This window comes from Phaenicophaeus curvirostris, chromosome 3, assembly GCF_032191515.1.
Source record: "Phaenicophaeus curvirostris isolate KB17595 chromosome 3, BPBGC_Pcur_1.0, whole genome shotgun sequence".
Lineage (NCBI taxonomy): Eukaryota > Metazoa > Chordata > Aves > Cuculiformes > Cuculidae > Phaenicophaeus > Phaenicophaeus curvirostris.
In genome coordinates this window covers 74,875,085-74,901,845 of record NC_091394.1, presented here as the reverse complement: position 1 = coordinate 74,901,845, position 26,761 = coordinate 74,875,085, and the positions used below count along the sequence as shown (strand labels likewise).

At 42.3% G+C, this 26,761-nt stretch overlaps 1 protein-coding gene and 1 non-coding gene across 6 annotated transcripts; both read left to right on the top strand.

Moving 5' to 3' along the window:
- The first annotated feature begins 13,746 nt into the window (after positions 1–13,746).
- On the top strand, positions 13,747–13,828 carry TRNAS-AGA (transfer RNA serine (anticodon AGA)). The gene has a single exon. It is a non-coding gene; the product is annotated as a tRNA-Ser (tRNA).
- A 44-nt stretch (positions 13,829–13,872) lies between these two features.
- CFAP418 (cilia and flagella associated protein 418) lies at positions 13,873–26,395 on the top strand. 5 transcript variants are annotated; one of them, XM_069854384.1, is made up of 7 exons: positions 13,873–13,960; positions 17,359–17,458; positions 18,803–18,873; positions 19,392–19,457; positions 20,278–20,373; positions 22,283–22,414; positions 26,187–26,395. In XM_069854384.1, the coding sequence occupies exons 1-7, from the start codon at positions 13,875–13,877 to the stop codon at positions 26,206–26,208; spliced, it is 573 nt and encodes a 190-aa protein (XP_069710485.1). In that variant the 5' UTR covers positions 13,873–13,874; the 3' UTR covers positions 26,209–26,395. The 5 variants fall into 5 exon arrangements, with proteins under 5 accessions (XP_069710485.1, XP_069710486.1, XP_069710483.1 ...); XM_069854385.1 differs by having other exon boundaries at positions 23,238–26,395; XM_069854382.1 differs by lacking the exon at positions 26,187–26,395 and adding an exon at positions 22,506–23,228.
- Positions 26,396–26,761: the final 366 nt, after the last annotated feature.

Here is a 26,761-nt window from a genome sequence, read left to right as displayed (position 1 = left end):
ACTAACTTTCCTATGTGGTATATTCTTCCCTGACTATATGAACACAAAGGGAAAAACACAACCTACGGAATGTTATATTGCCTAGTTCATGTCTTCAGAAATACTCTAGTAATTTTCTTTCAAGGGTCATTACAACACTGTTTAGACAGAGCTGGCAACCTAACTAATGCCATTTGTTAATTTTAGCTAGTGTTTTCATGAGTTACATTTTTCTCTTGGGTCTATGTTTTCTAGAGTTTTACTATAGCTTTGTATTATGTCATTTTGGTTATCAGGAACTCCAGCAGGGCACTAGAAAGCAGTACTGTAAAAGACAATTGGGATCCTGCTTGTGAACTTGTCTGGACTTGCATACATCCACCAAAGGATATTTCCACCAAAGAGTGGCTTGCGACATGCTAGGCACAAGCTGTGTTTAATTCAGCAGCAGTGTGGTCAGGACCTTACTAGGCACCCTGTGGAGTTACTCTGGATTTATACCAGTGTGGCTGTGATTAAGATTTAACTCAGACTGTAAGATCTAGCTGTAAAATATTCTCTCCCTCCAGTGCCTGTAGAGTTCAGTCTTCTCAAACACTTATCTTCTTTTCCATAAATTGCATGTAAACTACATGCAGGTACCCCAGAGCATATGAACACATTTAGTACTCAAAGACTCCGGTATTGTCCTAAAGGAACTGTAATAAATAATGGAAAACCTATGACTTACTGAAAAAAAAAAACCAAAAAACCACAACCGTAATAATCCATGATTCACATTTTCCATCAGGACTATATAGAAAATACAGCCTTGCTACAGGTGCGGTTTTGCAGATATTATCATCTCTTGCCTGGAAAACAATCACAATTCATCATAGTGATTATAAAATGCATGATCGGTTAAAATTCCATTTTACATTCGTAGGACAACTTTGCTTTTACAGCTCAGCTTTTGTTTGCTAGTCTTGGTTGTTTCATACTGGACATTTGTAAAAACAAGTAATAGAAGTGAATTTAAAACTATATTAAAACTAATAAACTTCCTTCAGAAACATACAGGAGCTTGGTGTTTGGGTCATAGGCTTTGGTGATTGATGGGAATGGTTGGACTCGATGATCCAGTGGGTCCTTTCCAACCTAGTGATTCTATGATATGATATACACCTGTGCCCAAAAGGTGTGAGGTGAGGATAGCACAGGCTAGGGGCAGGGCCCCGAATCCAGGCTGTTGTTTGGCTGATGGGGTGGCAGGGGACACAAAAAGAAGGAGTAATTCAGTACCTGTGGCCAGCAAGGTACTTAGGAAAAGGAAGAAAAAGAAAGAAGGACAAAATTGGTGGGAAGAAAAAAAAGACAAGAAAGTCAAAATCAAGATACACAGATATCGGGGGAGTATTTTAGCTGCCTGGAAACCACTTATAAACAAAGGACACTACTCTTGAACCTGGTCAATACCCAACTCAGCATGTTTTACCTTCATAAAATTAGTATCTCTTGAGGCTAATTATTTTCTTTTCTGGACAGCTGTTCAGCTGACTGCTTTTTGATTCAGTGGCTCTGCCCAGTATTTGCCAGAGTGGTGATTGAAAGATCATTGCTCATCATAAAATCCTTGATACACACAGAGGAGCTGGAGCTAAAAATACTTTAATAAACTAATGATCCAACAGCATTCTTTTCCTCAGTTTTGGGCTGAGTTGAATCTACTTATCCCTTTGCCAACTCCAGTCTAGATTTTTATCACACACTGTGCTGGAGTCACACTGGAGAGGCCTCACAGAAGCCCAGGTGAAGAAGATGGATGCTTATTTCAGAGTGGACTTCAGCAGTACCCACAGAATTAGTGGATGGCTATGCCTTGCAGGTAACCAATAGTTACAGCTTAGATTGCCTACAAATAAAAATACTATGGATCTGTAACTTCTCTTAGATGTATTCCCCAGATAAATTGTAGGAAGAAAAGAGATTTATTAAACCCAACCCATTGAGACAGATATCAACAGCCACATATCTGAACTCTAGTCTTGGGCTAGCAAGATTCATTAAGCCAGGCAGTTTTTTGATTAAAAGTTCTGATGACACACGAAGCAATGATTGAGTGCCAAAAGCCTCAGTGCCTGAACTTTAGGTGCTGAAATAAAAACCAACCCCTCCACAGCTAGGCTTCCTATGCACGCAGTTTGAGTGAGAAATCCCAAGAAGGGATCCCAACACCCCCATAAGGGGACACATATCTAGAGCCAGCTAACACGAAACACGTGCAGCAACAAGGGTGTCAGCTGTTCCCTTTCCCATACAGCTGAAGATCCTTTCTTTGTGCTGCAGAATATCCTTCTCCTTGACATCAAGAGCTCTAGAGTTGCTCCTGAAGCCCTTCCTTCAGAAATTAGTGCAGATCGTTACAGTCTTTAAAAAGCTTCTGTACATAGAACCTACCCACCAGTGTACAGTACCTTACTGGAAAGAGCAGTTGAGCAGTTCTTTCCTCTGCCTGAAAGGTTCAAGCTTCCTGCCCTAACTACAAGGCATCCCTCCAGGGTCTCAGGTGAAAATCATATAAGCATGAGTGCATATCCAGCTGGGACATTCACCTGGAAAATGTGGGAACTCAGGTTCTGGTCTGTGACCTGAGGCTTACAGAGATGTTTTCCTATGCATTTCCTATCCATTGGAGGTAGAGAGTGGTGAAAGAAGATACAGCCACAACCTTCGAAACAAAGAAGGCACTTACACCCTTTTTGGGATTTATTGATATTGTCCCTGAGAGGTGGGCTCTGAAAACATCTAGATTTTTCCCATTTGGAGACCTAATTCTAGATCTCTACCTGATTTAGCTGCTAAGACTCAGATGGCTATGAACCTCCCTAGCAGCAGAACTGCAGGCAACTGCAGAAATATGAGACAAAAAAAGAACTAGGCACCACTTGCAAAATCCCTAAAACTCCTGATTTGATGCTGCTGCCTCCCCAAGGAGCTTAAACCCATTTAAGTTTTAGGTACGTAAATCTAACTGGCGTTTGACCTTCAGCTGCAGATGTCCTGATTGGTTTATGTTATTGAGAAACACTGACGTTTAGTTGAGTGGAGGTGATGAGCTCCATTATGCTCACAGTACGGTAATTCACGTCAGCGCTCGCAGTCAGCCATTATGTAAAGACTCTGTGGGTGACTTTACCCAACAACAGGAAAATACATACTACCTCATCCTAGCTACCAGCAAGAGTTTGGGAGACCTGTCTAGTTTCCATGTTTCATAGAATTATCATTGTGATTGCTATAACAGAGACACACATTATGCTTGCAATTCCCCTTAATCAGAAGAGAGGAGATTAGTCCCATGACAGTTACTACTGTTCATTTCTCTTCATGCTGCTTTTCTGGGTCATGATTTAGATGAAATTTCAGTAAATTTGTGTTCTTTTTGTCCTGTAGACTTTTTCAGGCTACTGGCTAAACTATGGAATCATAGAAGAAAATAGAAAGCTTGTAAAAATATATACTCTAGAGAAAATAGAGCTATCATCAATAAACAGCCAAACAAGAGAAAAATATTAATTCATTTGGAATCAGAGTAATTGTTTAAATAGTTTCAAAACAGCACCTTGCTCTCTCCCAGACACAGTTTCCAAAATGTAAAACAGGTTTGGAAGGTGTCATTCACATTCAGTGGCATTGAACAGGGAGAGCAAGGAGCAATAGGGTAAAATCAAAACTGACATAGATCAGGAGCACTTAGAACTTTCTGTCTATAGAAACGTGCGCTTTATTTCCACCACAGATTAATGAAACACCTTGCAAAGGTTGTGCATTTGTGGAGAGCACACAGGTCTGTAGACAGCATACATATAACACAGTGCACACTACTCCTGTGCATTGCTTTTGAGCATCATCACTAGAGGCTTTTTAAGACTCTGCAGCATGGAATTAGCTGTGGTATTGCCAGCCAGCTGTGTATCCTCCATAGACTTTGGAACAAGCTATAAAAGTAAAAAGAAAAACATACTTTGCCAGCTCCTCACAAAACAGCCAGCACTTTAAAACCAAGTGGGTCCTTTTCCGCCTGGCAAATCTTGAGGTCGGGCTCACAGGTCACCATTTGGGATTACGTCACGGACCAACCGGTTGGGTTCAGGCAGGCTCGGGTTGGTCTGGCAGGCTGCGTGAGGCAAACAAAAGCCAGACCAAAACAAAAAGCTGAGGGAGTGGGATAGGAGGAAATGAAGAAGACTGTTCCAAAGGCTTTTAAATTACGATGGCCATGTTGTTGCAATACTATTGGAAAACTAAATGAATTGCTCCCTTCCTTAGCCCCCTCCTGCTGTGGCTATATTTCTCTTAGCTAAGGGCTTGAGTCAGTAAAGATGCATCCAATTTTTATGCTGTCCAAATGCTTGTAATCACTGCAGAAGCCAGATAGAGATTTCAGTAAACTGAGCTTTCATGATAAACAAAGTTGTTCATTAGGTGGCTCTTGGCCTTCAAAGTTTTCAAGACAACAGAACCACTGGGAGAAAGTCACAAATTTACCCTAGAAAGGGATTTTCCTCAATTTTCACAGAAATCTGCGCACCTATTTTCTTAAAAGCAAAGGACTTTAGAGAATTTCTGCTCAGAAACCCAAAACTGAGGCACCTTGACTCTAAAGCCACTACTGAGAAAAAGCAGACTATCTTTATTATGTTTTAGTTCACAGATACATTATGGGGGAGCGAAAGGTTTTCTAGGCACTGTAAAACCACATAATAAAAGCAGTGCACATTTTCTGTAGAAGCCAGAGGCTCTGTAATTTCACAATCCATACTACAATTTGCAAGGATGCAGCTACATGGAAACCAATATTTTTAGTGTACCACAGTAAAAATCATCTACATTTTGCACAACATTTGAGTGTCACTTGGCACATATTGCCAGAATCTTATTGGTAGTGTTCCAAGAAAGCATTGCTCATTATATATGAGATCTATCACCCTTTCTTAAGCTGTTTTGTAGCCATTAAATACCCTATGAGTGCCATGACAGCTGTGCAAGCTAGCAAGTTCCCTGCACAGCACAAAAAGCTATGTTAAAAGAAATTGAAGTTGTAGAGCATGAGAATCTGTGAATTTCATGGTAGATTCCCCTTCCCTTTGTTTGCCTTTCTTCTCCACTAAACTCCCAGTCTGCCTGTTTAAAAAGTGAGGATTATTTCTGTTTTGTATTTTGTTTTCTCTGACTTTACTCGGGACAGTAACCCCTGTAGAATTTGCTAGTAGCCCACAGAGCTAGCATAAAATAAAAAGTTACTAGTCCACATAATCTTAATTTTATGGTTATAAGCTGTATTTCCTGCTATATCATAAGTTTGAAAAGACTGCTAAGTGTTCAGTGTGGGAATGCAGGGAATTTCTCTTAAGTTAGTTTTCTGGAGAAATTTGTTGTTAAACTGTAGGAAAGGTTACGGTCCTTTCAAGTCCTCTATAGCAGAATGCCTATGAGGTGTTTTTAAGGTATTTATAAAATACCTCAACCACTCCCTCAGTATCATTCACTGAAGTTCAAATTCAGGACCTTTGCTCTGTTCAGGTCCCTTCAGTTTTAATGCTGTAAACTAACTTGAGTGAGAATGCTATAAAAAATCAACATGGGAGAATTTGCTTTTTAACTCTTGCCCACCTGCAGTTTTTTAACTTTGCAAGCATTTCTCACTGCAGCAAATAAATACAGTACTGTCAAGAGAGTGCACAACATACTTGGCTGAGACTTCAGCAGCAAGGAGAGGTGGGAGCACCTTTAGTATTTCTGTCCTGATTTTACCTTATGAGCCCAGGCAGGATACAGCTTCCCATATGTCTCAGTTTCCTCACCTTTAAAGCTACAGTTATAGTACTGGCTTCCGAACATGCTGAATCCACTTGTGAGCTGCCAAAGAACAAACGCTAAGAGAAAGCACTGTTGCTCTACACATCTCTCAGTCTCTCTGTCTCCCTTCTGTCTCTCACTCCCCTCTTCAAAGACACATGCCCACTCAGTTTGCTGGTGGCCACACAACAAGCCGGAATAGATGCTGCCTGCAGACAGAGCCCTAAGAGGATGCCTGTTGTGGAGTCATGATCAGTAAATCCACTGCCTCCAGACAGTGGATTGGCACTACTGTTACGGGCCAGGACCGGCCAGGGCGTGGGAACAGGGTCAGAGGACAACTCATCTGCTGTGCATGGTAGCTACATCCCTGTCTGTCCCTGAGATGTGCTCCTGACATGTGATGCTGGGGGCTGTAGGGGTTGGGGCAGAGACAAAACCTGTCATTGAAGGCTCTGCACTGCCCATGGGCACCTGTGTACCCTGTAGTTTCTTCAACATATTACACACCCCTGTCTTTTAAAAAATGTCCTTTGTTATATTTACTTTTGGAAATTATGTTTGTCATTCACATCTACAGAAAATTATGAAGTTTCTCTTTTCTCTTTTCTCCTTGTTGCTTACACAAATTTTACTTCAATTCTGCATTTCATTTTGATAGGGATATATATTATATATATACTATTTTTTAAAGAATATCAAGAGGATCTCAGCCTGAAACAAGCCTTTTCAATTCAGCCTAAAGTGTCATTTAAAACAGGAAAATAAATTGTGTGACAGACACACTGAAGAACAAACGCTTTGTGGAGTTCATTTTCTCTTCCAAGCATTAGGGCTTTTTAGAATGCAAGGAAAATTTCCTTTTATCTTCCAACTACAGAGTTTTCTAGCAGCATCTTTTGGTTTTAAATGACTGATAATCTAATCATCTCCCAGTGGAGGTCATTAAAATAAATTTTATACTGGCCAACCTTCTGCCAGATTGTCCTAAAAACCAGTAATGTCACCCTGCAATGCCCTCTGCTGGGAAACACGACTTGGAGCTGGAAGGAAAGCTACCAGTTCATGTCCTGAAGCAAGGAACATACTTTCAATGAGATAGACTGGATTTTCACCTTCTATGTGAAATCCTGACCCTGCTAAAACCAACGGAGTTATAACTTTTTATTTCCACTATGCCCTTAATCATTCCCCCTTACAAAAACTGCACTGTTAATAACTACATTGGGGGAAAAAACCTGTTTATTTCAAGTTCAAATGAAAACTCCATTACTGACTTACAGACATAAAGATCTCCTTTTAGTATTTATTGAGATCCTAGAGAGTGGCTTTATAAGGAATCTTTCAGCTCCAAAAGACATTGCTCCTCCTGACATTGTCCTAAGTAATTTTAACTTTAATAGCCTGTACAAAATCACACAGGCAAATAGCATTCATGTTACACAAGTGTGATTCTGCTTAACATATATTTTCCCTGAACAGGATTCTTGTACTGAGAAAAAGGAGCCAGGGAGACACCACAGAATCATAGAATCACTAGGTTGGGAAAGACCCACTGGATCATTAAGTCCAAACATTCCTACCAATCACTAAACCATGCTCCTCAGCACCTCATCCACCCATCCTTTAAACACCTCCAGGGAAGGTGACTCAACTACCTCCCTGGGCAGCAAAATGCAGTAAAACAGAAGAATATATCTGGAAATTGATGTGTGAGAACATCAGCCCTTTCAACCGCCACCTCCAGCTCTGAGATGCAGCATCTTGGGGCCTGAGAAAGAAAAGTCTGAATTGGATCTACCGAAGAGTGGGATCCTAGCATGGAGTTCACGCAAACAGCAATCTTGCCCCTCACATGCATACCGGTGCCACAACCCTGTGGCTTACAGGCTAATTCTTCCCAGCTCACAATTCATCTGGAGAATTATACCTAAAAAATTACTTTCCATCCTTGGCAAGGGTGAAGTAACACTATCACTGCTTTGGTTTCAGCTGTGTCCCTCAACTAGGATGGTCTTGCGCGTTGTTTTTCTCTCTCTACAGCTATACCATGGGCAGTATGGGGAAGGATTTTTCCACAAAACCTCCAGTCCTCTCTGCTGGCTGCTTGCTCCTTACTACTCCTGTTCTGCAGCTTAGGTCCTCCCTGGAAGACAAATAATTTTATATTTACTAGTAATTATTATTTCTATCTTTAAATGGAAACATGTTTTCCTTGTGATGAGATATTTCCTCTGCATTAGCCTGCTTTATCAGCATGTGCCTCCTTCTGCCCTGCTTTACAGGGACAGACACCCTCATTGCCAGAGAATGCAGGTGCAGTAAAGCCACACAGTGCCTGGCAACACCATTTTTATTTGAAGTTACACATAATTATCATTGATTTGGAAGTGTGACCTCCTTGATATACAGCCTTGCAAGCTAGTATTTTTTCCAAAAACAACTTCACAGTGTTTGTTATGATCTCATGGAGATTGAAATGTCATGGTTATAAGCAGTTTTCAGGACTACACCAGGTTCATTAAGAGGCCCCCAGACAAGTATTTTATTGCATTGTATACTGTCTTGAAAAACTTCTGCTTCCCTTGGTAAGCACCAAACTGTCACACACAGTTGAAAATGGGCCTGAGTGGCTACAAACATACAGAAGTAGGCAGCAAGGGCTCAGATCGTTACTCTTAACAGTTATCTGCTCTTCTTATGAATATCTTCTTTTGCAAGAGAACTGGGTAGCCCGGGGACCAAGTGGTGCATGATACATACCCTGCTCCTGGAATTATTAACTTGAGGGGAGGTCAGAAGTAACTGAAAATTCTTCCAGTCCTGATGCCAGCCTGGTCCCTCATGAGTGAGGTGGCTGTGCCAGAAAACTGGCTGAAAATCCACCCTCTGAGCTGGCATCTTTGATGGAAGGATCAGCAGTGAAGTCCAAGACTGAACTGGCCTCCAGCTGAAACTGTCCTCTCCAAGGCTGTCTCTCAATGTCACAAACGAATAACGTTACATGAGGAATCTTGCACACGCTGCTATTTTTGCTGCCAAGTGCTCTTTCAAGAAGTTGTCTCCCAATCTGATATCTTTACAAAGACTAATTTCATCCACAGAAATGCTAGTGGTTAAGTTATGGCCAAGAATCTATATCCGGACTGAATTTGCTCATGTGATGCGGTGTACTGCTACTGGAAAATAAGTGTGGTGTCATTCAAAATGGTATTATACTGGAGTGTGACCAGGAACAGGATTACACCAATATCCTGTGACTGGGAGCAAGGAGCCAAACTGGTTCTACATTGGTTGGAGGCAGCAGAACACCTTGGTGAAAGGCAGTCACTGTGCTATCTCCATCCCAGCTTCTGGGGCAAGAGATGGGAGGGCAGAAAGGGCTGAAATGTGCCATTATCACATTGAAAGAAGACTGCCTCCCTGCAATCATTTTCTTCCTGACTGGCAGCAGGTAGCGTGGAGGAAATTACAACTATTCCCAGGCTCTTCTGACCTCAATAACTCCCTAGTCCCTGCAGAGTTCATCATTCAGAGAAGAGGGCTGAGGAAAGCTCTGTTCAACCTCAGTTAAGACTCGCTTTGGTTCCCAGTGAAAACAGAGGAGGGGCATTAACAACCTGCCATAAGATGTTTTTTTGTCCTCATTGGTATGGTAGCAAAATCCAGTTTTATCAGCACTACTGAGAAAGATTGCAGTGGCTTGAGGATTAGAGAACATGATGGCTTCTAACCAGGACAGCCTTCCAGCTTTCTGTCCTCTCTTCCTAAGGATGCACTTTAAAAGTATCAAAAAAAAAAATCATTGTTGGACAAAGTGGTCATTCTGTACTTTTCCAGCCCTCAGCAGTCAGTAACCTTTCTGTTTGTACCAATATAAGCCCCAAGCCAATAGTGGGAGACATGATTTGCACAAGCAAATTCACTCATTTCCTAAGACGGAAAAATTCAGGGTATGATCTCAACTCCTTTCTCCCGGCCACAGCTTAGCTGAAGGCCCAGTATGTCAAATTCACCTCAGCGTGATTCTGGGGACTGGTCTGGAATCAATTTGACCCAGTAAGTCTCTGTGATTGCATCAGGCCTTTCAGAAGTTTTGAACAACAAGAATCTAAACAGCAGGCAACAATCTGCACAAGTTTAAGGTATTTTTAGAGGTCTGTGTCTTTTTTCTTTCTGGTTTCAAATGCTTTCCGACTGAGCAAATGCTGCAGCAGGTTCATGGGAGAAGGCCTTGAGGCACCCCTTACTTTGGCACCATTATCCCATAGACACTCAATACATTTTTGGCACCTTGCAGCAGACACATTGACAGCCGCAAGATTGATGGAAAGGGAAAGAAGCTGTTTTGCAGTCAAAAGAGAATGTTCTCAGATTTCTAAGGCCATTTGAAAGAATGCCAGAGTGATACTGGATTCTGGCACTCTTAAGCTCCTTTAAGATGATGCAGCAAGTGGTCTTTTCCACATGTGATGATGTATTTCAGGACAAGAGTTTCTTCAAGATTTTCCAAGCCTGTGGGCTCCCGATCCTTTTTCAAATTACAGAGATGATAGCATACCGGGGAGAATTGTGATTACTTTAAACTCTCCACAGCTGCGAGAGATGAATGTAAAAATTCCACCAAAAAATCCACTTCTTCTGGATTGAATTTACCTACATGACATTGAGTCCTGGCCAAGGGACCACTTAAAAGATCTGGAGCAGCATCAACACTATTTAGTTTCTTCCATCACATCAACCCAGGGAAGGCCCACAACTGTTCTACCCAATGCATCTCCCCCAGCAGCGCTGCCATTATACAGGCTGGGGCATTAACGAAGCCCTGAGATGCACAGGGAGGAAAAAGGAATGCTTAAGCTTAAGTATGAGGGAATTCAAACAGAGCTTGCAACTCATTATTTGTAATACCAGGAGGACTGTAAAACACCTTGTAACTGAGAGGCTTTGCTTGGAGCTGCTAAGGACTGCAGGCCCCACTTCATCAAGGGCTGACGAATTTTGAACAGCCTTGGTAAGGAGGGTGTGTATGTGCAAGCACGGAGCTTTCTGCCTCAGCTGACCTGAGGAGACAGCAATGTTTTGTTTTGCTTAACAGAACCTCTCTCTGTATTACTCCCTTGGGCTTCTATTCAAATATAGTAATACGCAGTGTTCACTTCCCTTGTTTGTCTGCAAGTGTCAGCACTGACAACACTGGTGGCGTGCCCACCTTGAGACATTTGACCTTCCACTTGTGTGTGAAGACAGTGGAGGCTGGAGCAGATGTTGGAAGACCAGTGACTGACACCTCCTACCTTTGCCTGGATTCATTAACACAGCAACAGAATCATAGAATGTCCTGAGTTGGAAGGGATTTGATGTCATTACTAGTCCCCCAGGAGCCTGTTCCAGTACTCCATCACCCTCTGAGTGAAGAACCTTTTCCTAATATTCAACCTAAACCTCCTCTGGCACATCTTCCTGCCATTCCCTCTGGTCCTGTCATTGGTTCCCAGAGAGGAGACACCAGTACCTGCTCCTCCTTCTTCCCTTGTGAGGAAGCATTAAACTATGATGATGTCCTCCTCCTCCCAAAAAATAAGAATTCCCAGTTGTTTAAGCTGTCTCTTCATGAAGGACCAGGCAGCCTGTGGCCCCGCTGCAGGACACCCCAGAAGCCGCACAGCCAGGCAGGAGGCAGCAGGAGCCACGGTCGCTTCTCTCCATACCCTGCCTGAACCCAGCTGGCATCACAAGAGCCTGGCTGGCACTGCTGCTCCCCACCCGGTCTTGCTGGCACCTTTCAGCCACACTGCACTCCTGGCCTTCCCCAGATGAGGTCAGAGACTAGTTTTCAGGGTGCTAGGGCCATTCTCTCAACAACTGTTTCTAACCTAGGGAAAAAACACGCATCTCCCATGGGACTTGGCGAAGTGCACCCATTTATTTGTGCTCTGAACAGACCAATATACAGCAGACTGGAGCATACATTACAAATAAACTAAGCTTAAACCCCATTTTATGTCTGTCACTCTGACCCATGAGGATGCACATCCTGAGCAGGGTCGACAAGATGGGTGGGAGGGAGGAATCAGGAAAATACAGGCTTGTCAATCTGACCTCAGTGCCAGGGAAGGTGATGGTGCAGGTGATCTTGGGTGCCATCTCATGGCACACACAGGACAACCTAGTGATCGGGTCCAGTCAACACGGGTTTATGAAAGGCAGGTCCTGCCAAACTAGCCTGATCTCCTTCTGTGACAAGGTGACCTTCTTAGTGGACAAGGGAAAGGCTGTGGATGCGGTGTACCTGGAGCTTAGCAAAGCCTTTGACACCGTTTCTCACAGTATTCTGCTTGAGAAACTGGCTGCCACTGGCTTGCACAGGCGAACCCTCTGCTGCGTAAAAATTGGCTGGATGGCCAGGCCCAAAGAGTTGCGGTGAATGGAGTTAAATCCAGTTGAAGGCCAGTCACAAGTGGTGTCCCCCAGGGCTCAGTCCTGGGTCCAGTCCTGTTCAATACCTTTATTGATGATCTGGATGAGGGGATTATCTGCACCCTTAGTAAATTCAGAGATGACACTAAACTGGGAGAAGTATTGGCTCTGCAAAGGGATCTGAACAGGCTGGATTAATGGGCTGAGACCAATGGCATGAGGTTTAACAAGGCCAAATGCAGAGTCCTGTACGTGGGACACAAAAACTCCATGCAGCGCTACAGGCTGGAAAGTTGCCTGCCAGAGAAGGACCTGGGGGTGCTGATTGGCAGCTGACTGAACATGAGCCAGCAGTGTGCCCAGGTGGCCAAGAAGGCCAATGGCATCTTGGCTTGTATCAGGAACATAGTGGCCAGTAGAACCAGGGGAGTGATTCTGCCCCTGTACTCAGTATTGGTGAGGCTGCACCTCCAATCCTGTGTTCAGTTTTGGGCCCCTCACTACAAGAAAGACACTGAGGTCCTGGAGAGTGTCCAGAGGGCCATGAGGCTGGCGAGAGGCTGGAGAACAAGTCTTATGAGGAGCAGCTGAGGGAACTGGGGTTGTTTAACCTGGAGAAAAGGAGGCTGAGGTGTGACCTTATTGCTCTCTACAATTACCTGACAGGAGGTTGTACCGAGGTGGGTGTTGGTCTCTTCTCCCAAGTGACAGGTGATAGGAGGAGAGAGAACGGCCTCAAGTTGTACCAGGGCAGGTTCAAATTAGACAGCAGGAAAAATTTCTTCACTGTAAGGGTCCTAGGGCACTGAACCAGCTGCCCTGGAAGGTGGTCAAGTCACCACCATCCCTGGAGGTGTTTAAAAGCTGGGTAGGTGAGGTGCTCAGGGTTCTGGTTTAATAGTGGACAGGTATGGTTGGACTCAATGATCTTGAAATTCTTTTCCAGGCAAGGAATTCTATGATTTTAAGCACCAAACCCTAATCCTCACAGTTGTACCAGGTCACGTCTCCTGACAGTGGCCCTTTCTGAGGCAGCTGGCTGAGACTGAGCAGAGTGGGGTTGTTCGGCTTAGCTTGGCCCACTTTGGCTCAGCTCAGCATAGAATCATAGAATCACTAGGTTGGAAAGGATCATTGGGTCCAACCATTCCCATCAGTCACTAAACTGTGCCCCTCAGCACCTCATCCACCCATCTTTTAAACACCTCCAGGGAGGGTGAATCCCTGGGCAGCCTGTTCCAGTGCCCAATGACCCTTTCTGTGAAATATTTTTTCCTGATGTCAAGCCTGAACCTCCCCTGGCAGAGCTTGAGGCCATTCCCTCTTGACCTGTCCCCTGTCACTTGGGAGAAGAGGCCAGCTCCCTGCTCTCCACAACCGCCTTTCAGGCTCAGATCAGCTCAGTACGGCTCAGTGGAGCAGGGTTGTTCGGCTCGGCTGGGTTCGGCTCGGCCCAGCATCGCCCGGTCGCTGAGTCCTAGACTGGTGGAGAGAAACCTAGCACCATGCGTAGTCGTGGCCGAGTGGTTAAGGCGATGGACTAGAAATCCATTGGGGTCTCCCCGCGCAGGTTCGAATCCTGCCGACTACGAGACGATGGTGTTTTTGTTTTTTTCACTCCCCCCGCTTCCGCCAATATGGCGGACGATCTGGAGCGGCTGCTGGAGGAAGCGGAGCGGCTGCTCCGCGGGGAGAAGAAGGACGGGACGGCCGAGGAGGGCAGGTGAGCGGCGGGGAGGGACCCTGAGGGTCGGGAACGGCGAGTCAGAGAGCGGTTCGGCTCAGGAGGGACCCAAGGATCACCCAGTACCCACCCCCGTGCCGTGGGCAGGGACACCTCTCACTCCATCACGCTGCCCAAGGCCCCATCCGGCCTGGCCTTGAACACCCGCAGGGATGGGGCAGCCACAGCTTCCCTGGGAAACCCGTGCCAGTGTCTTACCACCCTCATAGTGAAGAAATTCCTCCTTATGTCTGCTCTAAGTCTGCCCCTCTCCAGTTTATACCCCTAGTCCTGTCACTACAAGCCTTTGTAAGTCCCTCCTCAGCTTTCTTGTAGCCCCATCAGGTGCTGGAAGGCCGTTATGAGGTCTTCCCAGAGCCTTCTCTTCTCCAGACTGAACAACCGCAAATCTCTCAGCCTGTCAAATAAAAAGGTTTTTTTTGTCATCGGTCACCCCTGCGTGCCCTCCTCTGAAACGCCCGAGCCGCTATGTCCCAGCTGAAAGCGGCACTGACCCACACGTGAGCTGGGACCAGGGTCACTTGGCAATGTAACCCACGCCGTGGTGCCCAAAGCATCCTGCAGTTTGTAAATCCTGCAGGATACAGGGGTGATCAGAGGGCTGGAGCACCTCTCCTACGAGGACAGGCTGAGAGAGTTGGGGTTGTTCAGCCTAGACAAGAGAAGGCTCCAAGGAGACCTTATAGGACATTTCCAGCACCTGAAGAGGCTACAGAAAAGCTGGGGAACAGCTTTTTACAAGGGCATGCAGTGACAAGACTAGCAGCGATTCCGAAAATACTGGCAAATAAAACTTGACGACTCATTTTTGGAGTTTTAGAAAGCAACTATCCTTTATCAGGCCTAGGCAACATGCAGGAGTGATCTCCTTCAATCGTGCAGTGAGACAAAGGCTGGTTACAGAATATATTTCCTACTTACATGCGTACGTATACATTTTCTCAGAAATCTTACATGTATTCTATTACTTTCCAAGACCTAATTTTAATGTTATGAAACTTCACGACGGTCAAAACTCATGTTAATTTGGAGTTGACTCCAGCTCTCTGCTTGACCTTGCCTTTCGGATTACTGAGGATTCCAAACAGAGGTGATTACAGAAGAAGAGACATCTGTTCAGCACAGATCTTACTGAACAGAACATGTTATCATCTTCAAGGACAAACAGTTTAGACAAAACTTAACTATACTTTAGCTTAAATCAGAATATTCCACTTTGAAATATTCCACATATTGCACTGGGGGAATGGCTTTAAATTGGAAGGGGAAAGATTTAGATTAGACATTAGAAAGAATTTTTTCACAATGAGGGTGGTGAGGTACTGGCGCAGGTTGTCCAGCAAAAGCGTGAATGCCTCTTTCCTCGCAGTGTTCAAGGCCAGGCTGGATGGGGCCCTGAGCAGCCTGGCCTGGTGGGAGGTGTCCCTGCCCTTGGCAGAGGGGTGGGTACTGGATGATCTTTAAGGTCCCTTCCAACCCAAACCATATGGCAGTAAGAACTTTAGCAGTGGTATTATCAAACATTTTATTCTGTTGATGCTTCAGTCACTTATGTACTCTGTTCACATCTCTCCTGTTACCCAAACCTTCTACAGTAAGCACTTAACTTAGAAATTGTTCATGATGAGAGTGGTGAGGCACTGGAACAGGTTTCCCAGGGAAGTTGTGGATCCCCCATCCCTGTAAGTGTTCAAGGCCAGGTTGGATGGGACTTTGAGCAACCTGATCCAGTGGAAAGTGTTCCTTTCCATCCCAGTCCTCACAAGGGTCTTTGCCTATCCCCAGCTTTCCATCCCAAACCTCACAGGGGTCTTTGCTTGCCCTCAGCTTTCTATCCCAGCCCTCACAGAGGTCTCAGACTCCACTTGGAAGGCAGGCCTGTGAACCAGAGGGGCTTCGCCTGATGTCTCCACAGGTGGGCTGCTGAGCACAGGTATTTCAGAGTCCCAGGCAAGGATCTTGAAGAGCCAAATGACTCATACAAGACCAGCAAGACCCACCACTTTGGCCACATTACTGAACTTGCCCGTTGTTTGCATAATGGTTAGATGAGCACCTAAATTTAGTCAATCTAATTACCGTATGTTTAAAAAAATCATAGTTTTCCTCTTTCTCAGGAGCAGATTTTCTTCTTGATTGATGCAGCAGTAATAGAGGCCTCCCTTTCTTTGACAAAGAGCTGGCAAACACCAAACTTGAGTGACAGAACTCTTGACTTGAGTGAAAGCAAAGTGCAGGTGATCTTTCTAAATAGATATGTTTTGGCAGGAACTCTTTCTGAACTCCTGCGGTTGTATAGCGTGAGGAGAGAGCTCCCTCTGACCTTTTTATATTACTGCTGCTGAAGATTAGTGTGGAAAATCGGGGCTGTCCAATGTCTTGCTCAGTAAGTGCAGCGTGGGTTATATGATTGTCATGGTTTAACCCCGACACAGCTTATTTCAGCAGCTAAAACTGAGCAGTTGGATTCCAAAATCCCTCCCTCTGTCTCCCCAGGGAAAGGGGATCGGAAAATGACAGGAAAAACACTTGCAGGTGGGAAACTAAAACTCCAGCTTTAATGAAATAATAATAATAGTGAATAAAATAATTAGAAAGTAATAAAATATATAGAAATATATGAAGTAGTGCCCTCCCCTCTCAATGACTGTATGTCACCACAAATACTGCAGAGCAGACTGAGGGAAAAGGTGCATGGCTAGGAGGGAGCTGGACTCAGGAACTGAATTCAGGAACACACAGATCCAAGATCAGGAGCAACCAGGCAGATGAGGTCCTCACTGAACAACAGCCATCACAGAATAATGTGAGACCCTTGTGATCTCTCAGTTTTATATCAAGTATGATGTTTATGGGATGAAACACTCCGTTGTTCGGTTTGGGGTCACCTATTCTGTCTGCCCCTTCCTGCAGGTGCGGCCTTTTTTCACCAGCTCGAGGATGGCCTTGGTTACTATAGGATTAAGTATAAGCATTGAACTTTCTGCGTAACAATGCCCCATGTTTTCACTTCTAGAGAGAAACTGTCTGAAAAACATGCAATTTGCTTTCAGAAAATGAAGAGACAGCTGAAGTTAGAAACTGATCCTACTTTAACTCAAACCAGAACAACAATCATAGTTTCATTTAGGATTGGAAGTGGTAGGGAATTAGAGAACCAAGTGACAATAAGACCTATGATGGGACAGTTCAATAAGGACTGAAAGGCATCATTCTGCAGTTTACATCTGTCCAGTCATGTTTTGGATGGCCTACCTCAGATAGCTACAGAAATATTGGAGGGAAAAAGGCTGTAGCTAATTTTATATTTTAACTTGCAATTCTTAGAACTGCTCTGGTCATGATATAAAATGAAGGCTGATTTGTTTGTTTTTCAGATCAGCTAAACTATTAATGAGTGCTAGCAACTGTGAAGAAGATATAGACAGCATTATTGATGAAATCTGTAATGACAGCAGCTTTACCAAAATACCTCTGGTGAGTACGAATCTGGAGAAACGCTGAACGGATGAGATTCAGTGATGGAAAGAAAAGCACCATAAAGTAAAACTGTTTTAGAGGAAGAAATTAACTAAAATAAGCTGGAGGATAAACTTGGAAGATAAAGGAGAAGGGAAAATGCAACAATCCTATAGCGAGGAACAGCAGAGATGTTAAGAGATAGTCTTACCCAGGCAGTAACAGGAAAGTAAAGGAAATGCTAGTTCAAGACAGAACATAGTGTCAAATGTCCAGAATCACAGAATAGTTGAAGTTGGTAGGGATGTCTGGAGGTCATCTGGTCCAACCACTCAAGCAGGGCTACCTGGAGCTGATTGCCCAGAACCATGTCCAGATGGCTTTTGAACATGTCCAAGGATGGAGAATCTACAGCTTCTCTAAGTAGTGTTTGACCACCCTCACAAGAAGTAAAGGAGATTTTCAAAACCCAGCTGGACACAGTCCTGGTCAAGCTGCTGAAGCTGACCCTGCTTTGAACAGGGTAGTTGGTCTAGATGATCTCAAGGGGTCCCTTCCAACAGCAGGAGATAAAGATGAAGCCACAAATTTACATTGTCAAGACAATCAGAGTGATAGAAGGCATTGAAAGTAGATATTCATTTAGGTATCAGCAATAGAAAATTGTGTTATTTATACTTCATAACCCCCTGTGCAGATTCTCTTATTTTCACGAGTGGCGTTGGTTTAGCTTTGTTTGTCTTTGATTTCTTACAGAGTGGCTAAATCTGAACCAACAAAACCTATTTGAATACCACAAGATGTATGTCTGAGTGAGAGAGAATTATGTCAATACATCTGCATAATTTTATCATTTGATATCTCTAGAACTTCTCGATTAGATTCTGGAATTCTAACAGTCTAGAATTCGAATAACCTGGTTTGTGTGCAGCAGATAAAAAAACTTTACAGAGATATTTTATCATTTTGAATAATCTAAGTCCTTGTTGCGTTTTCAGCAAAATAAAAGCTCAGAAGCACTGAGGGAGAAGGCGCCTAAATTAAAACTGGGGTTTTTTTATTAAAAAGAGGGCATGAAACACTAAGTCTTGATTTTAAAGTCAAAGTGATCGTGTGGTGTTGAATTCCTTCAGGCAGAATGGGGAATTGAGTATGGGAGGAGAAGCGTCATTCCTCATTTATCTGTTACTTCAGCAGCTTTGGTTTCAAAGAACCTCACAGAAACCTGAGCAAGAAAATTCCCAAATTCTTAGTCCTCTTGTTCTGTGACTGAGATTTTGCAGCTCCTGCTTATTAAGTAAAACAGAAGATTTTTACCTTGTTGTAATGTTGCCTTTTATTCTCTGATTGCTTTTTAAATAGAAATCGAAATCTAACTCCACAAGTCTCACACCTAAAAGCAGTAGTAGTGTTGTACAGGCTCACAGCAAAAGGTGAGTGAAAAATATTTTGGCTTGTTGAACATAGCTTCATTATAGCTATTTGTCAGCCAAATAATATTGCTACTGGTTAGTCTGTGTTTACTTTAACTAAGAAAGGAACTGAGCATTAGATAAACATCCTTTTTAAAGGAAAAAGAAAATATAAACAGAAAGATAATTTTGAATAATTACTGTTATGCTTTCATGTGGTCAAAATTATTTATTATAAATTTATTTTTTATTTAAATTACGAACAGCTTCATTTGTCTTACGGACATAAGCATTTATCAAAAGCTGCACTATGTAGTCTGTACGTATTTGGTAGAGAGAGACATTGTCATACAGTTTTTCTTTGAACTCTTTGGTAATGGAAATTTTAAAATTCTATTATTGGTAAGCTTTTGGATGGTTTGCCTATATTTAATAAATAATATTTTAGAAATACTATGCTGCTAAACTAGGAGAAACATTGTACTACCTTCTCAAAATGTTTTGTTATAATTTAATATTTTGCAATGAAATCTGTATAGATGCTGTACAGTGTACCTGGGTGGAAGCTCTTCACCATCTGGCATAGGAACAAATATTTCAAAAAGGTAGGAAATGTGAAGAAAAAAGTTCTACTGGCTGTATCATTGTTTTTAATCACAACTGTGTTTCTCTGGTGGCACAGAGTTCTGTGTTTGAACTGGACAGAACAGCCTTATATTCATCTAAATGTGTCGCTGCCTGGAAGTGCAGCTGAAGTCAGCTGATCCCTTCCAGTCCTCTGTTGTCGACCACTAGATCTTTTTGTCTGTTTGAGGGATTAAAAGATGCATGCTAATGAGACATGAGACTCCAAAAATCCAAAACATGTAGTTAAGGAAATTGCTGCTCTAGGATATTGTTATTTTTCCCTGCATCTCTTCAGCTTTCTGTGTGATGCCATTTATGTCACTTAAATCAGTGAGCTGGTTTAAATAATCCCAGAGCCTGAACTGAAAATAGCCAGAGTGCTTTGCAACTGCAAAGGAGCTTAGTAGGAGAGGTGTTTTAAAGATCTATCCGCAACATCCTATAGAACATTATTACATTTCCATGTGGGATTTTTTGTACGGAGTAGTTATACACTTAATGTGTATTTGGATGCTGGTCAGGTGTCGTAGCAAATGAGGAGTACTAAAGAAAATATATCAAGAGAGTATCAGTTTATTTTATGCGTCCAGTGAGTTTCAGAACCAATAAAAATAATACGTGGTCATGTAGTTGAAATACATACCATAATGAATGGGCCAGAGATATAAAAAGTTAAGATTACAGGGTAACCTCACTTCTAGTATTTCTGAGTGAGCACTGTACTTTGAAACCATTGTGATCTGTGTAGTTTTTCTGATGTTAGTAAGATCTTAGAGCTTCCTGTTCTCTTTTGACCAGAACATGTGATCAACTGCGTTGTACTGCTTGCGACTTCCGTGTGTCACTTTTCAATGACTACATCTGGGATCAGTCCTGTGATTATCTTTTTTTCAGGTATGTCTGAGGTGGCTTTGATATTAGTATTGTGTCACTGTGCTTTGGGACATGATAGGAACAAAAGACATGAAAAATCCACAGCAGATCTTTCCTCCTAAAAAGGAGAATATGTGCAATCTGTACAGTGATCAGGTGGAAAATCCTGCAGGAAGAGGGATTCATTGCCTCCCATAATCTTTTTTCATAGAATCATAGAATCACCAGGTTGGAAAAGACCCACAGGATCGTCGAGTCCAACCATTCCCATCAGTCACTAAACCATGTCCCTCAGCACCTCGTCCACCCATCCCTTAAACACCTCCAGGGAAGGTGACTCAACCTCCTCCCTGGGCAGCCTGTTCCAGTGCCCAATGACCCTTTCCATGAAAAATTTTTTCCTAATGCCTTTTCATTTCTTTCCACATCATTCTCCTTCTCTGCTTTTAAAAATAATTCAAGTTTCATGAATCAAAAGGCAACTTTACTGCTGAAATAAGCAGGTAACCTGTGTGATGAGTTGGCCTCTGGTGTCCATTGCAGAATGCTTACAAAATGAATGCAGACTGTTCAGCATATACTTCTCACCACACCTTCAGTCGTACAGACTGTAATTGTTTCGAGTTAGATTTTCTTTTTTTCCAGTATTACTCTGTCATATTCAGTGAAAATCAAATAGTTTGCTTTCTTAACACAATTATTTTTAATCAAATGGAGGGGTGGGATTTTTGTTTCTTGTTACATTGTGCTGCCTTTTTAATTATTTCAAATTTTGTTTTACGACTTAAAGAGCTCTTACTTCAGGTTTCTCTAAAATTGTATTTAATGCAAAGGCTTAGTGAAGGGTAGTGTAGTAAGCCTGCTCGTAATACAGACATCAAATATGGATTCCAGTTTCAAAACTTCTATTTCTCTTTGAATGCAGATCTTACTTTCCCATTATTTAAAGTCTCCTGGGGTGAATTTGGTGGCTGCAGAGATTAAATAAAACTATGATTCTTTTATTTACTCAGAATCTCCATTATTCTGCTCCTGAGGTCTTGAAATTAATGTGGTTTTTTTTAAAAGGACATGAAAGGCATTACTTGTAACATTTATTAAAATCTGTAATCTTTAGAAAAACATTTAGCTATTTATTTTGGCTAATCTGAATTTTAAAAAGCAAACTTGAAAATGAAATGTTTGCCTTCCAGTAGATGTCTGACCTATTTTTCTAGAAAGTCTTCCTTTGGTGTTTGTTTTGGGTTTTCTTTATTTAGCTGGGTTTGTTGGTGGGGTTTTTTGCACAACTCAGTGGCCAGTAATTGGTGGCCAGGAGGAGGTCGTGAGAGCAGTAATAGTTAAAATGCTAAATTTTCACTTGTTTTTTGAAACAACTTGTTTTTGTAACAGCCATACTGATTTTTCATTTGTTATGATTGATGCTTCCACAGGAGTTATTTGTGGTTTGATGTACATTCTTTTTATGGTCATTTAATTTCAGTCACTTTAACAACAATCCTGAGTAATAGTTTCTGATGAAAAGCTTAACTCTCTCATTGTATCCATTCTGCATAGAGACTTTTACAATAAGTCTGGTAAGATTAATACATTTTTCGATAATTTCTTACCAGGAGAATTAACTCTACCCAGTTTTATTTTCAACTCTTCCTCTGGAGGCTAACACAGGGTCTCTAAACCAAACAGAGAACATTGCTTACAGAAAACATCAAATCTCCAGTTGATCTGAGATTACAGCAACTGTGCACCGAGGCTGCTCTCAGGAAAGGATTGTGTTCAAAACAGAATTTAAACATATCCTTGAATTCCTTCATAACAGTGGTGCTCAGAAATGTTAAGAGCTTTTCTGAATTGAAATGAATTTGTGAATAATGAATCTTCTTTAAAAAAAACAAAGCATTATCATAAAATAAATTCACTTGATTGGCAGGAATAACATGCCTGAGTTCAGTAAACTAAGAGCGAAGATGATAAAGAAGAAAGGAGCACGAGCATATGCTTGTCAGTGCAGCTGGAGATCCATCGATGAATTAACTGACCTCCAAACAGACCAGCAGCTTCGGTGGGTTTGTGGTAAACATGCAGAATGAAATCCTTTTGTGTGTGGTACCTACTTGTGTAGAAACAGGTCATGAACTCAGTTTTTCCCACAGTTTTCTGACAACGTGGAAACCAGAGTATTTACATTTAGAAACAGCTTATAACACCCAGTCTTCAACCTGAAAGGGTTTTTTTCAGTTTAACTGTGTTGGAAGCAGTATTGGGCGGGGGGGGGGCGGAATTATTAGAGCAAACAACCAATTTGGAAGCTTTCTGGAAGCTAAATGAGGTTAAAGCTCATACTCAGTAGTGTTAAAGAGAGGAAGAGGAAATGGACAGATCTAGGCATGGAGCAAAGCACCTTCAGACTGTTCATCATATCTAGCAGAGAGCCTCATTTCCCATGTCTGCAAAATCTTGGGCTCAAAATGGTGGGTTGGGATGCAGCCATGACACACGAGCATATGAATTTCTGCACAGAAATTAATACTGCTTTTCTGCTTTGCTCATAGCTGTTAATGAGCAAGTGGTTGGAGACCTCTTAAAAAATTACTGCAAAGGTTTCAGCACACCCCAAAACTTTACTTTCTTTTACCCGCCAGCAGCCAAAAACTGCAGGTGCTGGAAATTTCCTTCCAGTTCCTACTTCTTTCTTCAAAGCACGTTCTGCTGACTAAAGACTTTTGCCACAGTGAATTCCTCGGACTTCCCGTCAGCTTTCACTGCAATTTTAAAGAGTATAAAACTCTCTATCAATATTTTCAGGGGGAAAAAAGGCACAAGCTTCTAAGAGTGAAAAAATATATATCCCTACTGATGTTCAAATCTGCATTTTTTTTTTTCAGCTTCACTTAGTTTTCGCTTCAGCTTCACTTCAAAATACTACATATACTGTCCTGTTTCAACACAGTCCCTTCCTCAGTAACATTGTAAAACTACTTCAAGTATCATGTTACTTGGTGAATTGTCTTCATTACAGTTAATGTCACTACAGTTTATGAGCTCTTTCTTTTCATTATGTATAAATAACACAGGAGATGGATTTGGGGTTTAGGTGGGCAGAGGGGAAGGAAGGGATTACCAGTCCTGGCAATTACTACATTGAAAAGTGTCTCAAAATGGGAAGTCTGTCAGTATTTTTGCTGTGCAGTATGTACTTACTTTGTGCAATCCCATACAGAGCCATTTATTTTTTTGTGGAGTTTTGCTTATGGCCCTGCTCTGTACCTTGTCAATCTGGTCTTTTTCTGAGCTTTTCCAAAACAATTGCATAGTCTTCCTTGTATAGGTCATCTCTCAAATCCGTTCCTTTGCCTGTACCCCTCTGAAAGAGCAGATACCAGTAGTGATGGGAGACGTAACGTGCTCAGCATCCTGCTCACCTTCCTCCTCTGTGAGTGGGGTTTTTTTTTCAGAACTTGCAGGGAGGCAGCAGTGTGCCTGCGAGGCCTGGCTGTGCTTACACATGCAATGCTTCAGTGCCCAAGAGTGCATGTTCCAGTGCCACATGCAGCCTTGCTTGTAGGTTCAGAGGTGAGTTGGCTTCAGAGAGGTACTACTTAGCTTAATGTTATAGCCATGTTTAGAGTCATGTATTGCTTTCAGTGCAGTTACTGTCTCAGGCTGAAGTTTCAACTACTAGTGTCTAGAACTGCAGGTTTAGGAGACAGAGAGACCCAGAGACTGGCTGATTAATGCTCAGTCAGCTACTGGAAGAGGTCTGCTTGCCTTTCTGTCCTTTGTAAAGAGGAAGTCCCCATGTGGACTGTATGCAGTTCCTGGGTTTTCTTGAGGCGGGCCTGGACGATTTCTGTTCCCAGAGAACATCAGTGTTAATGGCAAAAGAAGAACCCAGCAGTAGTACATAATTTATTAACAAACTCTAGAGAAGAATAAACCTACTTTCCATTCTTCTTGAAGATGAAGAATGTGTTTCAAGAAGTGCTGAGGTGCCTTGGCTTGTTTGTTCCAAGGCCATTTGAAACTTATGACCAGCTAGCACCACAGGAGGGTCTTTTGGCCTAGATTTGCACTGGAACTTGTGCCACGCTATAGGGAACAAGTTAGGCTTGCAACGTGCAAGAAACAGGGAAAATCCTAGCACTCATCTTGCTCCATGAGACCAAGTCTAATGTGACTTGGAAAAGGAGCGTGTCTTCTGTACCCTGTTTCAAGAAAAACAACAGAAATAGTCACCCTCTCTGGAACAGTTTGCACTAGTAAGTGTGGGAAGCAGACCATGCAGAAGCAAAAGTTCAAGACATCCGTTCTAGTGATTTTTATGACAAGAAGGCAGCCTGCAGAACTTTAAAAGTGGAGTCTAGGAAGGAATTGAGACAAAAAGACTAAGAGTGTAGGAGAAGTATAAAGGATTAACACCAGCATCTACTGACAACACGAGTTAGTGTTTGCCTGAGGTCACCTCATCCCTCAGTCTTCTCTTAGCCTGGAAAGTTGTAGAGAGTTCTCTTTATGGATAGAGATCATTGTCAGGCAGTTGTATTACTAATGCCAGTAGAATCACACTCGAAGCGCTAAAAATGTTAGAAGGCAATCTTAACAGGCAAATGGATGTGGAAACCTGTAGATTACTGTGCAATGATCAAGTGTAGTTACTTGGGTTTCACCTTGGTAAGAAGAAGAGTGGGATATGACAGTTCTTTGTCCAAGTGACGTTTTAATTGTGCAGAAATAGTGCTTATTGTATTGGTTTTCATTACAGAATTTAGCACATTTCTAGATCTGAGAATAGTTACTATTTCATGAAATGTAATTCTTGTGTTGGAAAGAGAAGTGGTATTAAGTATGTGATTTGCCTTCCTTTGCTTTCGTCAGTTACATGTTACAAACCACTTCTAAGTCCTCCAATGAAGAGAATTTAAAGAAAGGTAAAATTGGAGCTTGAAAGTTCGTTTGATGAAGGCATTGTAAGATTGCACAAGGTTTTCAAGCTACAGCCCAGACCCTAAGTGATACTTCCGTATTGGTTATCTGAGATAGCAGGGGTTATGCAAAGAATTTTGTTTAAGAATGCCATTCAGCTGTTGTCAAATGGGAGTACTGGAGAACAGTTTTGCTAGATATAAATGTGACCACTGTTTTCCTCCAGGTTTTTTCTTTTTGCTTTGTAAGTAATAACACCATTTCTGTTTGTGAAATGGGCAAGGTGACTTGAGACTTTCATTTCAGTTGGGTGTTATGCCTGGCAATTTTCTAGCCTGCAGCATTAGTCTGTAGCAGATCCCTCAACAAAACAAAAGCAGTGGAGGATGACAAAATGAGAATCCATGCAAAAGCATTCCCTTGGAAATGTAATTGGTGGTTTAATGTCATAGCAACTTTTAAAACATCTATGTTCTTACAGTACTTCTGGATAGGAATTATATACATAGTATGTTTTGAGAGCTCTTCTTTATGAAATTTTAATGTGCTGTTCCAACTATTTTGCTTATTTTACCTGCAAACTATGAAGAGTACCCAGCCCAGCCACCAAATATAGCTCAGAAGCGTAAAATTTAACTTGCACAAGTATAATACCATTACATATTGCAAGCTCTGCACTGTATAAAGCTGATTAGAGATTTTATTTTTCTGAACACACATTTCATTTTTGTACCAAAGTTATTCTGCAAAATGCTAGACCCTGGAAGCTTCCACTTGTTGAAAGACTCATTTATCTTGTTTCCTGACATGTAAGTCTTTGGGTCATGTAACTAGCACATGTCACACAATAGGAGAGGGACTGTACTGGGACTGTACTGGGACCTGCCTAGGCAAATTTTCCTTCTTGCCAGGCTGTTTTTGCACAAGACCTGAGCAGTTTTATCTGTTGTGTGACACCCAATGACCGCAGAAAGGCCAACCTCAAAGAGGATGGAATAAAGGAATATCAAATACTGCGCATTTGTGAGGCCACTTAGGATGCCTCAGACTGGACACACATGCTTTGAGGAAAGTATTTTTCAAATGTAGACACTTCAATAAAATGAAAAGTTGGAAGAAATCTGAGTTGTGTGTTGTATATATTCTTTTGATTTGTTCCTGTCCAAGAGAAGCCTTATGAAAATTATGTAGGACCATGTTTTCTCTGTCAGAAGGGTTATGAAATGCCTTTAATACAAAAGATTGCCCAGCTCATAAGAAACAATAAGTACTGTTGTGTGTTTTCTCCATTCTGAATTTGGACTCCAAGTGTTGGTGCTGTTCAGGCAGTCATTAACTTTGCTGACTTAGGGTCAACTCAGTAAGAACACACAGAAAACAGCCATCAGGAATGCTCCTGACCTGCTTTACTGACACCTTGCAGTGTCAAAGCGCACCATACAATGTGGTGCCCGCGAACGTTTAATTCACACTGACAACTTCAGTT